Raw genomic sequence first — 14,631 nt, 5'->3', positions numbered from 1 at the left:
TCAACTTTATTGAAATTAGACGCATAACTTTTACAAAACCTCACTCACAAATATCAGTCTGCACAAACACTGTGTTTCTCATAGAATAATTGCACACCATTTCAAACTTAAGATCCCTCCCCTCCGATGAGTGAGTGAGTAAAAACTTGCTAAGTGGGCTGACACATAGTGGAGGGTTTCTGCTTCATTCAGAACGTTTGTGTTTATTTATCGACTACACATCTTAGCATTGCAAATGTTGAAGTGAACATAACAAAACATAAATATTGCAGTTTGGCAGTGTTATCTCACCTATCCCTTTCTAAAACACTGTTGCAGCTTGAACTTTGCTGGGTGTCACCTTGTCCTTTACAAAATGCACATCTCCTCAGACAGTGGAGCGACATCTGAATTTGGGACGAGGCACCAGACAAACCTTCCGTCAACACACAAACGGGTGGAACATTTGATTTCTAATACTAATGTCATCTGTCTGTATGATAGCAGCTCCTAAATATAAAAATAAAATAAACCCCCCTCCTCTTTATAACCATTTAAGATCATTCCTGGAACTGCTGGGGCACCGTCATTTATGAGAGACACCCATTAGGACACATGAGGAGGGGATATGACTTGTCAAGAAAAGAAATCATGTATTATGGGTAAAACAAGTGTGCGATGCTTTGGAAAGCAAAGAAAGCACATCGAAATCCTTTAGTCACAAGTTTGTCGAAGCATAATAAACCTCAACGATTTATTGTGCTGTGATTTACTAAAGGAGATCCACTCAAATGGCACATTGTCCAAGAAATAATGAACGTAAACCCACAGGACAAAAAAGCCTAGAGCTGAGTATATAATGTGTTTTTTGAGTGTGAGGCACAGGGCAGTCATTTTTTATTTTTTTTTTACAAATGAATGACCAGAGGGCCATAGATCAGATAAAAACACAGAGACCCTTCGTCCTAAGCCACATCGTCGTCTTCATTAAGGGGAATCCTTCTGGAAGAATCACTTCCTTTTCTTTTTTTTTCTTTCCACGTTGAGTGAAGCTACTCCTCATCTCCTTGGACGTGGATCCGTTACTGGGTGGGCACGAGGAGTCTCTGGCGGGTGGGGGATGTGTGGGGGGAGGAGAGCCTCTCTGAGGAGGTAGATGACGACAGCGAGGACTGCAGGTGGACCGTTTTATGGAAAAGCTTGTTGCTGATCAGCACGACCAGGGAGAAGAGACGCAGCTGGAAGTGGCTGCAGGAGTGAACGTGATAATCAGTGACTCGTGTGCTAAAATGACAGATTAAAAAATATGTATATCGTTTTGTTATACTCACTACAGCTTAGTTGGTGTCTTAGCCTCATTAGCGCTAATGATGAATAGAGGAAAGAGGATGGAGAACAAGCAGCCACTACACAAAAAAGGAAGATAAACAGGAGACGTAAGACGTTGTTAAAGGTGTATTTGTGTTGTGTGGTCATCTCTATTCAGTGGGGTTCTCTCACTTGTCAGATTTTGTTCTTTTAGCAGAAAATACTAATTATTGTCACAGACACATTTTATTTTAACAGAAAACTGTTATTAAATGGAAATATAGTAGTTTTGCTGTAGTCCGAAAAGTATTCCCGTTTCAAGGTTCTGAATATTGCTGCAACTAATGTTCCCTTATGATGTCAAATAACCGGACAGTGAAGTATTAGATGAGTGGAGATTATAACGGTGTTACCTGATGAAGTATGAGGAGGGCAGAGCGGTGAGCAGAGCCATTGGTAAACCAAAACCGAAGTAATAGGGCCAGTTCCTCTCAATGTTAGACAGCCGTTGGTGCATCTCGATTCCTTTAAAAACAACAGACAGACACTTTTTGTTGGCCTTGACCGTTCAATCCAGATTATTTATTTTGGGTTTAAGGTATAATGTCAGTGTCTCACCGTGGTTGAACCAGCGATACTCAAAGCAGTAGAGGGAGTAGAGCAGAGACATGTGCAGGAGGCTAACCATCTGTCCAATGGCATCAATGGGAAAGAGGCTAACAATCATACCCTGGAAGACCACAAGAATACATGCATTTAATTTAATTTACTTTGCTTATTTTCCTCTAAACAAATAACAGTGATCTTCTGGTCTTGTATGAATGTACCTGAATGAGAAAGAGTGCCTGGAGGAGGAGGTTAAAGAGCATGTCCGCAATGATCTTACTGACGCTGGGGAACGGCTGAGCTTTACAGCCGGACACTTCAAATGCTAGGTCGGCAATGTCCTGCAACACAGCAAAGCACACGAAAACATGATCAAATTGCATTTTGCTTTGCATTATAAGGACAGACTGTGTGTTTTAAGTCATTAAAACGCATCAGCATAGCAGAAGAGGGCCTAACCTGGAACCAGATGGCGTTGACTATCTTGCTGAGGACAAACAAAGGGAGAACCCAGAGAGCGCTGAAGACGGAGGTGAGGATGAACTCTAACCAGGACCACACACTGCCATGGAGGGAGGGGTCACCTGGACAAAAAAAAAAACACAGCTGATTTTCTGAATGCTTCCTACTACTAGAGAGAAAGAGAGAATCCACCCAAGGTTCAAGAGCATCAACACATACCGATGATCTTTGCTGTGAGAGTCTGCAGCAATGGGATAAACACTCGGTAGAAGAGAAACAGACTGAGCTGGAAAGCAGAAAGGGGCATAATACAAGGCATGAAAAACCAGTCATTACTGAAATTTAGCACACAGCTATATAGTTTTATATACTGTGAGAGAGATAAGGTTTTGCTTTAATAATAGGTTTAATATATCACCCAGAACACTCCTCCATTCCAGGCACAGCACTGAACAATCCTGCTGGCTACTTTGGGCTCACTGATGGAGGAAAAAAAGACAGTCACCATCGCTGTAGATTACTAAAGGAAAAGTGTGGTTTCACTTTAGTTTTACCTCATATATCTGCCCACACTCAAGCTATTTCACATTGTGAATATTAGTGGTATCGGCTACCAATTAGGTCTTTCAAATGTTCATGTCCTCGCACAAACTATGACTATGACTACAACAATATATTGTATTTTCCAAATGTATACAGTTTTCATCATCATATGATCTTCTGAAATGCAAACTTGACTGGTTAGTCAGAAACAAAAATATCCCTTATGTACCAATTGATACGCACACATCGAACAGAGAGTTTCTGGGACAGAAAGTTCTACCTGTGAGATTCGTATAAAGCCCTTCAGAAGACATTACTCTTAACAGTATACTATATGGACAATAAATATCAACATCACAACCAAAATATAGAGCTTGTTATTTTCAGGCATACTTGTCTGGTTTGCGCTCCTCGCTCTGCGCTCTTCTCTGAGCCAGAGCCCCGCTCGCCCTTCTCCTCCGCTGCTCTTCCCTTTTCTGCTGAATGCGGGTATCCAGTTTAGAGATTGTTCCGATCCCCAATATGGAGTCCTTGATCCCCTACGCAGCCCAGAGCAAGAGAGATACATTGATCAGGAAGTTAGCTGTCAGTGTTTTCAGGTCAACATTGGTATATTTTATCAATATCAGTGTGGACAATAATTTCTTCAGTTGAAAAATGTTTTTTTTGGGGGGGGAGGGGGGAATATTTCATGGCAGGTTTAACACAATGTTAAGCAACGGTTATTTAGCAAACTGCTCCCCCAAGTTCTCTCCATGCAACTGTCTACTATCATTGCCAGGTACATGAGCAATGCATCTATAATGGAGGCTGAATTGTGAGTTGTTGGACACCTACTATTTAATGGAAGAGCCCCACAAGCTCTACTCTCTTTTATGCTGGTAGCTGAGAGAGAAGCTCCATTATTGGGGTCAAAAAAGAGATAACTGTTCCAAAGTCAAATGTTATCTCTGGACTTATTTGGAGAACGGAAAGCTCACATTCAAAGCTGAGGCCACACAATGATAAGGTTTGACAGAATACTTAGAAAATCAGGTTTAGCCATCTTCATTTGTCCTTCACTAATAACTATCTGACCACTCTGATATCCGATTGTAATATTTGCCCTTATTCAAAGCACATACACTATGAAGAACTTTGAATCACTTTTATATTTAGATTAGATTCTTATCCAGCACTAAGTATGATCAGGGAGCCCTTGCTGAATAAGTGCAGACACAATGACACATACATACAGAGTCCTTAAAGGCAGCATTTAATTTAAAACTGCTGTACAAATGAAGAGGCTAAACAACAACAAATATTACAATTACATGTTAAGTTGAGAGTGAGTGTCCACTGATTAAATCCACTACTATAAATTAATGGATCAATTTTATTGTGAGCGCCTCTGCTGACCGTCGCAACATTGCGGAGGAAGGCCCTGACGCTGTCTGTCATCTCTGGACCAGCTGCAGATCCATCAACTGCAGAAGGAGGGGGGGGTGGTGATCTTGTGGTCAGCTCTCATGGCAGGGAGGGGCTCACCCAGTAACCTGCAAACACACAAATCCACACAGACAACATTGGGACAAGAGACTTTATCTAGCAATTTACATTTTTTTTTTTCAATTGAGATCCATAGTTACTCACTCTAGTGTGGTGAGGTACACAGCATCTAATTTGTGTCCAGCGTGATATAAAAACAGAATACAATGATTTGTATATTCTTTGACCTATATTCAATTGAATGCACTACAAATACAAGAACTTTAAGGTTGAAACGGATCAACTTTGTTGTTGTTTTTGCAAATATTAACTCTTTTTTTTGGTCTTATTGTCACTTTGTCATGCACAACACTACAGGCAGGCCAGTCTAGTACCCGCACTTTATTATTACGAAGCAACGCTGTTGTAACACGAGCAGAAGGTGGCTTGGCATTCATTGTCTTGCTGAAATAATCAGGGACGTCCCTGAAAAAGACGTTGCTTGGATGGCAGCATTATGTTGCAGCCATCGGTATTAATGGTGCCTTCACAAATGTGCAAGTTACTCCTGTCGTGGGCACTAACACATGCCCAAACCATCACAGATGCCCAGAGGACACGACACAGCCATGATTTCAATGGAATTGAGGTTTGTAGGTTAATTTCATTGCTCTACTATTACTCAATCTGTGAATGGCAGGAAAAATACAAAAACTACTACGTTAGGCACGCAATTGCTCTCAAAACAACTTATACTGTCAATCACATTACTATGGTTTGTTATTTTTCAAAAGTGAGCCAAAAAGTGAACATACACTAGTCCTTCAGGTTCATGAACACTGACAAGAGAAAATCGAACAGGATCTGGTGTAATTATTAGCAGTTATGAACTAACTGAGATAAGGGATGAACTGATAAGGTGCTGTCTGCTTTATTATTGCTGCTATTGTGAATTTTCTTACATGATAATGTCACACAATAACAGCATCAAACCTGACTATATGCAGTCTTATAACCTTTAAGCATGTTTCACAATGAGATGGAAGTAAAAAATATTCTTCTGTCAGTGTCTCTTTGTGACACATTAGCAAAGCTGACTCAGTGGCTAGCTCAAAGGGGTGACCTGTGTTCGCTGCCTCTCCCTGGCCACACAGAGAAATAGTAAGGCCTTTACAAATATGACGTGTGGACACCGTGAGTGTGGAGTGAGTCTGGTCAGCGTAGAGTCTCTGCTCCCACACGGCAAGACTTTCGCTAGGTTGTTCATGGCTCTGCTCTGGTAGCTTGTCAGCTAGTGTTGCTAGCTAACTGTTCTGTAACGCTCAGCAACACATTTTAGTTGTTGTTCCAACATGACAACACTGAGCCAAGTGACAGAAGTCAGAGAAACAGCACACAGCGACACGCGGCGTCTTCCTTACCTCATACGACAGGCTCGGGATATAATTAACTTCGTTATTTTTTTCCTTTCAGCCCCTTTAACGTTAAAACAACAACAACACAACAGCCAGCAGCCAGGGCCGTGGAAAACGTACTGCGCAAGCGCCAACTTCGACGTCTAACCGGAAGTGTAGTCCTCCTATTCTTAAAGAGACAGTTCAATGTTTTTGTTTGAGGGTGTTGACATTTTCAAACTGTGATTCTATTACTTGAAATGCTCAGTAATTCAGTAGTTTGATAGGATAATAATATTTGTTCCTGCCTGCACCTGCACTGCTGCTGTATACACACATATGCCACAAGTCAGGTCTGATAAAAAGTATAGAAACAGAATAAAAAAGACAAAAAAAACATTAAAGGTGCATTAATGTTATAAATCTAAAGCAACTGGCCATAAAATCCTCCTAATATGTCACAGAGACTCAGGAATAATGTTCATATAACAAACTGAACTCACCAACAACAACAGTACAGCCAAAATAATTGCATTAAATTTTTTTTTGCAGACTGCAAATCATGTTTATGTTTTGAAATCATGTTTTGGCATGTGGCGCCACCTACCCCCGTCTACCAATCATTGCAGTCAGTAGTCTCAGCTGCTGAGCAACCACGGGTTGCCAGTTACGTCAGAAAACAAAACCTAAAAGACCTCTGTATTTTGAATTTTAATGTAGTAACCGTTTTTGGCCACATTCTTACATATGACACCTTTAAGCAAAGTAAAATCAATCTGAGAAACAGGCAGAATAAATAACATAATTGACAACAAAAATCTATAAAAGTTACACACTCCCGTCTTGATTAAAGACTTAAAATCTTACCTGTTTCAGTTTACGGTGTCATAAGAATGTCCGTCACTCTATATTGTGACCAGGCAGCCCCCCTTTTTCAGTCCACAGAGAAAATCAACTATTGATCCAGTGCTGCCTCCACCAATACATTTGTATTTGTTCCTATTTGGCTTTGATGTTTGAAATCCTTTGTTCAGAGAAGTGAATTGCCAAAGACGACAGCGGTAGAGCAGCATGCTCCCTGATTATTTGCGGTACGGTAAGTGGTTTTCACTTTCCAGCTGGAAAAGGCTGTGTAACAGTGAGAAGAAATGGACATAATATGTGTAATATGTTATTCTAAAGCAGGGGTTCTCAAAGTTTTGATACCTGAGGGCCAATTTAGGAACCCAACGTTGGACTGAGGGCCACCAAATGAAAAAAAGAAATCCCATTTGTAATCATTTTAATGACCAGATTGCAGTTCTACCGTTTACACTTATTGGTCTGTATCCAGTAATGTCCAATAAACATTTAACAAGCTTAGTAGCTCCTGGATTAAAACTATCAACTGCAATTCATTGCGGGCCGCCAGAAATGTTTCTGCGGACCGCCATTGACCCGCAGGCCGCACTTTGAGAACCCCTCTTCTAAAGTTATCATGGACTTACACAGGTTAAGATTTTATTGGTTGAGCCTTTTGTAAAGCAGCTATAATGTTTTCGTCCAGACTGTGTGTGTGTCTATTATTGTGCCATCAAATATTATTTTATCTTCAAATAGTTGCTTTATATTCTTATATTCTTTGTTAATAAAAGAAAAGAAAGAGTGTGCAACATTTATCACAGCCTATAGGGTGCAATCTTAAAAAAAAAGTGTATTGTTTTGATTTTCCCAAACTGTTTAATATGTGTTAAAATGCTGCTTTGTTTTTTCACATAGGTTCATAATACATAATTGTACTTAGTTCTGTTTATTTAATGTGCATTATTTCTTTCCTCCACAAAAATAAACATAATGTCTTTACTTTGTGAACAATACAAAACATTTGAGGACATTTGGGCAACCCTGATATTCATTTTTATATTAAAAGCAATTAATGAATTCATTGAGAACACCATCTTTACTTGCAGCAGAGTTAATTATGTTTTAATAAACAAACACCTAAAATCAGGATAATCATTGTTTGTTTGTGTAGATCATTACTCCATCACCTTTACTATATCAGGAAACCTAAAGAGAGTGACACAGGCACACCGTGTTAATGAGCTGGATCAGATTTCTGTGGCTGTGCAAAGGCACTCCCACGAGGCGGTGCAATATTCATGCCCACTTCACGCATTCATCTGAGCTCAGACTGCTGCCTGTATGACACACACCGCCATCGATGGTTGTCCTGAGGATCAGAAATGTTCACAAACGGAAATATGCCCTTATCTGTCTGCTCATTATTGGCTTCATCATGTACTACAGCTATCTCAGGTGAGTTCTTCCTCTACTTTAAGACAGTTTGTGATCAGTGATTTGTTGATGTAGAACTGTCTCTGGCTGTAAAATGTGATGTAAATGTGATAGAACTACAGTAAACAGCAGCTCAATAAATAATGATTGAACAACGTTATAATATAAAAAGTAAAACATGAAGTCTGGATAGGTTCCTGCTGCCAACATGCGACATCTTCAAATTCCTGCACCAACAATGTCATGTGGTCAGTTATGATACAATAGCCTCTGTGCTTCAATGAAACAACCCTCTTGTTCCAGAGTCCCCGCACAGGGACGGGGGATAAGCAGGAAAGTGGGCCTGAGAGCCAATGTCTCCCAGTTCACCCTGGAGGGAGAGCCATTTCAAATCATCGGCGGATCCATCCACTATTTCCGTGTGCCTAGGGCCTACTGGAGAGACCGGCTGATCAAAATGAAGGCCTGTGGCATCAACACACTCACTACGTAGGGGAAACAGCCTCTCGTGTGTTTTTGCGTCACACGTCCTGGTCACCTCTTTTGACCATTAACATGAGAATATCTTTGCAGGCACGTGCCCTGGAGTCTGCACCAGCCAGAGAGAGGGGTTTTCAACTTTCACACACAGCTGGATTTGCAGTAAGGAGTCATTTGAACTTGTTGATGGTGACTAATCACCGCACCGTGTGCCGCTCTGGGGCTTTCCTAATGATGCCCAAATGTTCCGTTAAAAGACGATTGGAGGGAAAACACCCCACCTCTTTCTGTACTTACTAACAGCGTTACCTGCAATAAGGTGTGTTGGGAATACTCTGGTTTTTCTCCCCGTTATCTGCCCACACGCTCGAGGGAGTAGCTAGAGTCAGAGGACCACTTGAAAACAGCATTGTCTCCATGGCAACAGCAAAGTATCAAGCAATTAACCACACACCGAGAAGTGAAGAGGTACATGAGGAGCCTGTTGCTGTTGTCGCTCCCAGAACATTTTTAATGCGAGACAGACTCACAATGTAACACAATGATAAAAAACGAGCTTCTGCCTTCTGACTTTATTGCAGAGCCTACATCGGTCTTGCTGCTGAATTGGGATTGTGGGTGATTTTACGTCCAGGACCCTACATTTCCTCTGAGCTGGACCTCGGAGGACTGCCCAGGTAGGGCAAGTAAATGAGCAGATTAGTGCCCCTTCCCTTTTTTCTTTATGTTATCATTCTGTCTCTGTCCAGTTTTAAAAAAAGGTTCTTCACAATCTCCCTTTAACAGCTCAGTGTTGCTGTTGTCTCCGTCCGTCTTGACACAAAACAAACCAATCCCTGTGGGTGTCTTGGCCTAATTGTGAACTCTAATTAATCACTCCAGTTTTATTCTTTTTCTTTCCATTATCATAACCTCCTCTATTCCCTGTTGCCTCGTCGTTTCTGTTCCGGGCCGTTGAATGTTTGTTATTATACCTTGTGTTACTGCTGATAAAGCTGCAGTAGGCAAATTGTCAGCTGCTGAGCCTTGTTATTAAAAGGTTTTCGGATTGTGGCTCTCTGTTCTGACCTCCTCCCACCAGACAAACACTGACAGATAGATGCACAATCTATTTTAAGTTTCCAATGGTGCTACAGCAACGTTTAAACTCCAAATAAAGCATAATTTGTCTATGAAATAGTCACACCTGTACTGAAAGGGAAGACATGTCCAGTATGCAAAGTATATGTTGACTGTACCTCTGTTTGTCCTGCAGCTCTGTGGAGTGCGTCATACCTCAGCATGCTGTTGTCTGTCTCTTTGCAGCTGGCTGCTCCGCGACAGCAGCATGAGACTGAGGACGACTCACCCAGGCTTCACTCAGGCTGTCAACACCTTTTTTGACAAACTTATACCAAAACTGGTTCAGCTGCAGGTCAATGTTTTTTATTTATTAACTCAGTTGTGCTGGAAACAAACGTGTCATTCTTGAAATGAAATGTTTTCCTGTCTTTTTTTAGTTCAAGAAAGGAGGTCCCATTATCGCTGTGCAGGTCGAAAACGGGTATGGATCCTTTGCAAAGGATGACGGTTACATGTTTTTTATCAAAGAGGTAAAATGATTCACCTTTAGCACACAGACGGCACATATAAATGTTCATATCCTAAGACGTGAAACCCTTTTATTTTGAAAGGCTTTACAGTCCAGAGGGATCAGCGAGCTCTTGCTCACATCAGACAACCACAACACATTGAAGTCAGGGGGTGTAGATGGAGGTATGGTGTACATTACAATTTACACACATGATCACAATAACATACCTTGCTCATCTTGTGATCTTGTAGCCATCAGATCGTTGAAGCTGCAGAAGCTCAATCAGAGAGACATCCAGGATCTGAACTCTATCCAGGTGTGCATACTTCCCATTTCCACACGGATTCAATCGCTGTCACTGTGGATCTCAATCCATCAAACACTGATCTCTGCACTCACTCACTGTTGTTTCCTGTTCTTCAGCCAAACGGCCCCACCATGGTGATGGACTTCTGGACTGGCTGGTATGACATGTGGGGTGACCTTCACCACGTTCTCCCTCCAGAGGGTAGTGGAGTTTTCTTTTTTTTTTTAAATCAATGAACCTGTCGATGAATCTCTGTTTAATTCACACTCAAATCACCAGAATAACCTAGTTTGTAGTAGTTGGTTGATCCCACACCTCTTATCAAATGTCAGGTGGCATGATCGGCATTGTCCTGCTGCAGGAACCTCTGTGTTTTTACATGTGACCATGTGGATCTACTTGACAGACATGGTGTCCACCACGAGGGAGATCCTGAGACGAGGCATGTCCGTCAACCTCTACATGTTCCACGGAGGCTCCACGTTTGGCTTCATGAGCGGAGCGCTCGGCGACCCGTCCTACAAAGCTCTGGTCCCCAGCTACGGTGGGTTCCTCTGCGTCGTGTGGTCTACTGCAAACACACCAGTTGCGCCGCCAGACATGTAAATGTTTAAAAAAACAATGATGAAGCACTGCTGTGGCATACAGAACAGCACTGCTCTTAATACCCAGCAGGGGGCAATGGATGACTAGTGTGTCGCTCTGTTTTCCAGATTTTGATGCTCCCTTGACTGAAGCTGGGGAGTACACTCCAAAGTATCATCTCCTTAGAGATCTTTTCTCTCGCCACAACAGTGCGTTCTACAACAGTTTACATTGCTGAGATAGTGGTGATGCTGTCATGAATCTTAGAATATTTGACCTTTTTCAGGAGGTGTGGATCTCCCTGATATGCCAGCACTGCATTACAGGGAGGCTTACGAACCAGCAATCATGTACCACCACCTGTCCTTATGGGACGCTCTGAGCTTCACAGAGGGAGTATGTTTTACGTAAAATTATCAGTAAAGTAGAAGTGCTTCTCAGTCAAAAAGTACAACTATTTCAAATCTTTCCCACAGCCATTTAAGTCACACAGGCCAGTGAATATGGAGAGTCTGCCTGTGAACAATGGGAATGGCCAGTCTTACGGATACATGCTGTATGAGACGACCATCACCAGTGGAGGTTTACTGAGCTCTGGAGACAACGTCAGAGACAGAGCACTGGTGAGTCCTTACTGTACGTGGATGGTGATGATGGATAAAGTGGCTCACAAGTGAGTATGAGAAACTATAGTGGCCCATTCTAGTGTTTGATTTGTTGAGTTTACTTTATATGGTAACCACAAGGCGAACACAGAGGATGAGGACCAACTCCTCTAATAAAGGATAAATGATAACATAGCAGTTTATAATTTTGAAATACATAATGTACTGACCTGCTTTAGCCTTAAACCATCTGCAGGGAGTCAAACAGATCTTATAGTGTCCCTTTAGTGGCCTCCATTGACAAATCTATCTTCCACTGTACCTTCAGCCAACACACTAGCTACACTTCAATTATATTATATTGAATTATATTTACAAAAATATATTTATATATATAAATAAATACACCAAGAGTGGATTACATAGCCTAAGGGCCCCCAATAGAGACATCACATAATAACCAGTGTTATTTGGCTGAGGGGCTGCTTTCAGATATAAGGGGTGAATAGCATAAACCATGGTATATGATTGATGGAACCTATTAAGATATATCATATAACATAGTGTTATGTGGCTTCAGGGCCCCATTGAAATATTAAGATGCACAATAATAGTAGCAAAGAATTGGGCTCCGGCTGGTTTGTCCGTGCGAGCTGCCGTAGAACTGGCAGAAATGTCTCAAGTACATAGAAGAGGCTGATGCTGACATATTCAATTTGTACCAACAAACATTGCAACTTTAAAGTCAAAAAACATTTTATGCTGTATTACGCCTATTCTGACAGGATTTTACTTGGAGGGGTGGGGAAAAGTAATTATTACGAGAGCTTCTCAATGTCAGTGCCATGTCAGTAATCATTACCGGATGATGTCAGGAAAGATTATGGCAGTTGTTTTTTGTGGATTTTCAAACATGGAGGTGCTTGAAGAAGCATTTAGTTTCGCGCTCGGCAGTTTGACAAGTCTGTGGCAAACCATGGGTGTTTTTCAGCATACGACAAACACCATTCCGAACCGAAAGGTCAAAAGCACAAAGGACTTCTGATTGCATTAGTGAATACCTCAGCACCATGGTCTCAAACTGCCTCTGAAACCGCCAGTCTCCTCAAACTGAAGCGTTTCCTCCCTGGTTTTTTTTTTTGGTTTTTTTGTCCGTGCTTTTGATATGTGATATTTCTTATCCAAAAGTCCCCTGGTAAAATTGCATTACTCCATCTAGCCATGTAAAACTAATCCCGTTTGAATAGTGCTTTGAGTGCCACTGGGCTATTCCATTCTAGCAAAACTGCTTATGAAACAATGTCTGTGAAGGTTCTCATTTATCCCGGTCATGATCATCTTCTGTAGTTAAGTGTAGAACTGGTTTGAAACTACGTGTTACTCTGTGAAATACTTCCTCCTGCAGGTGTTTGTAGACAGAAGCTACATCGGACTTTTCAAGCGCCAGAATGTGGAGCTGGCGGTTCCTGATGGTAAGGTATGGCATCAAGTTGGACGATGGCTGCCAATAAATGTTATGAAGAGTGCTTTATCAAATGTGACGGAATGTTAAAACCTGTCAAAAACATAAAAGCGAAACAATCCCTGCAGGGTCGACGGACCTTGAGTTTACTGGTGGAAAACTGTGGGCGAGTTCACCAGGGAAGAGACCTTGACAAACAACATAAAGGTGATTGACTCACAATGAGTGGTTCATTGTTATTACATTCTATTAAAGCACTCGAGCACTCGGTGGATCGTACACAAGTCACTTTTGATTTCTGCTCTTTCAGGACTCGTGGGAGACATTTTATTAAACAAAGTTCCTTTGCGGGATTTTACAATATACAGTTTGGATATGAAACCCAGCTTCATTGATAGGTTTGTCGAACCCTATCACACTGCACGTCGCTTTCACTTCGTAGACTTCGACAGAATGCCGTTTGTCTAATTGGAAACGCCTTATTTCAGTCTTTACCAGGCACCGTGGAAAACTCTTCCTGAAAATCCCAGCTTCCCCGGATTTCTCATGGGAAGGATGTTTGCATATGGGTATCCAAGTGACACTTTTGTGAAGCTGCCAGTAAGTGAAAGAAAACATTTTTTTTTTTTACATCTGTACATGTTTGATTAAAACACATTTTGTCCACAGGGCTGGGAGAAAGGTGTTGTGTTCATCAACGGGCTGAATCTGGGACGATACTGGTCCATTGGTCCACAGCAGGCGTTGTACCTCCCTGGTCCGTTCCTTAACAGTGGAATTAACCAGGTACACTGAAAATGCGTGTTTTAGAATAAGTTTTCAATGCGTTTTAATAGGGAAAAATGTGCAAAAAACACTAAAGTACACTCACTTTTGTCTGTTAAAACAAATTAGGTCATTTTGTTTGAGGAGCAAGAGGGAGACTACAAGGTCCACTTTGAGGATACACCTGATCTTGGCATGGCTGCAGACATCCAGTGACTGAAGTTTGTCCAATTTAAACGCCTGATTTTGTATTTCTAATTTATTGCCTTTTGACCGTTTTTGAAGTAATAAAACTGTGATGCTGAGCAAGCGCAGTGCAGAATATTTTGTTTCTGGAGTTTCTACGTTCCAATGCAAATGCATCGAATTATGTGTGAATATATTTTTTTCTTCTTCAATAATTTAACACCTTAACATCTATATACACACACACAGCAAACACAGAGCGAGACATGTTTTTATGGGAGCAATTTCTAGCCATGTATGTACAGTACCTTCCGCTCAGTGACTCTTTACATATTGTTATGTTGTAGTGCAGTGGTTCTCAAACTTTGTAGGGTATACATATATATATATGTATATGATGTTGTTATTTTGATGGTGGTTGTGCCTGAGGCTTACTGCTGGAGGCTGGAGGCCATTTATTTCCCAATAAGGTGTAATTATTATAATTTATTGCTATTTATTTTAGCAGACCCCCCCAAGCTAGGTGGTGGACCCTCCCCTAGGAGTAATACTGTTTGTTTGTTAAGGGATGGTAGTTATGTGCCATAGTGTTAGATTTGTATTGCTTGTGTGAATATTGTGTAGCAGCCTGT

The 14,631-nt window shown here is 41.4% G+C and overlaps 2 protein-coding genes across 2 annotated transcripts; one reads left to right on the top strand and one right to left on the bottom strand.

Annotated features, from left to right (window-relative positions):
- On the bottom strand, positions 1-5,898 carry ei24 (EI24 autophagy associated transmembrane protein). Its single transcript, XM_083909875.1, has 11 exons — positions 5,787-5,898; positions 4,297-4,433; positions 3,292-3,437; positions 2,774-2,834; positions 2,575-2,641; positions 2,353-2,477; positions 2,115-2,234; positions 1,906-2,017; positions 1,701-1,812; positions 1,311-1,385; positions 1-1,227 (listed from the first exon to the last, which is right to left on the bottom strand). Exons 2-11 carry the CDS (start codon positions 4,336-4,338, stop codon positions 1,062-1,064), a joined length of 1,026 nt encoding a protein of 341 aa, XP_083766001.1. The 5' UTR covers positions 4,339-4,433; positions 5,787-5,898; the 3' UTR covers positions 1-1,061.
- Positions 5,899-7,962: 2,064 nt separating this feature from the next.
- On the top strand, positions 7,963-14,553 carry LOC310944139 (beta-galactosidase-1-like protein 2; the record flags this gene model as incomplete). The annotated part of the gene is made up of 19 exons (XM_083909834.1): positions 7,963-8,057; positions 8,340-8,525; positions 8,610-8,678; positions 9,098-9,193; positions 9,822-9,930; positions 10,016-10,108; positions 10,190-10,271; positions 10,341-10,405; positions 10,513-10,597; positions 10,803-10,940; positions 11,110-11,190; positions 11,268-11,377; positions 11,458-11,604; positions 12,992-13,063; positions 13,177-13,255; positions 13,359-13,446; positions 13,537-13,648; positions 13,718-13,834; positions 13,943-14,553. The coding sequence occupies 19 exons, from the start codon at positions 7,963-7,965 to the stop codon at positions 14,027-14,029; spliced, it is 1,911 nt and encodes a 636-aa protein (XP_083765960.1). The 3' UTR covers positions 14,030-14,553.
- Positions 14,554-14,631: the final 78 nt, after the last annotated feature.

Source organism: Microchirus variegatus (genome assembly GCF_963457635.1).
Source record: "Microchirus variegatus genome assembly, chromosome: 2".
Lineage (NCBI taxonomy): Eukaryota > Metazoa > Chordata > Actinopteri > Pleuronectiformes > Soleidae > Microchirus > Microchirus variegatus.
This window is presented reverse-complemented; position numbering and strand designations above follow the sequence as displayed.

Bases quoted from the DNA above. Each gene is read 5' to 3' on its own strand.
- ei24 (XM_083909875.1), bottom strand. From the start codon at position 4,338: ATGACAGACAGCGTCAGGGCCTTCCTCCGCAATGTTGCGACG. The intron at 1,813-1,905 runs GTGAGACACTGA...TTGTTTTTAAAG, and splicing joins GTATCGCTGGTTCAACCACG to GAATCGAGATGCACCAACGG. The intron at 1,228-1,310 runs GTGAGTATAACA...TCACTCCTGCAG, and splicing joins AAGACACCAACTAAGCTGTA to CCACTTCCAGCTGCGTCTCT.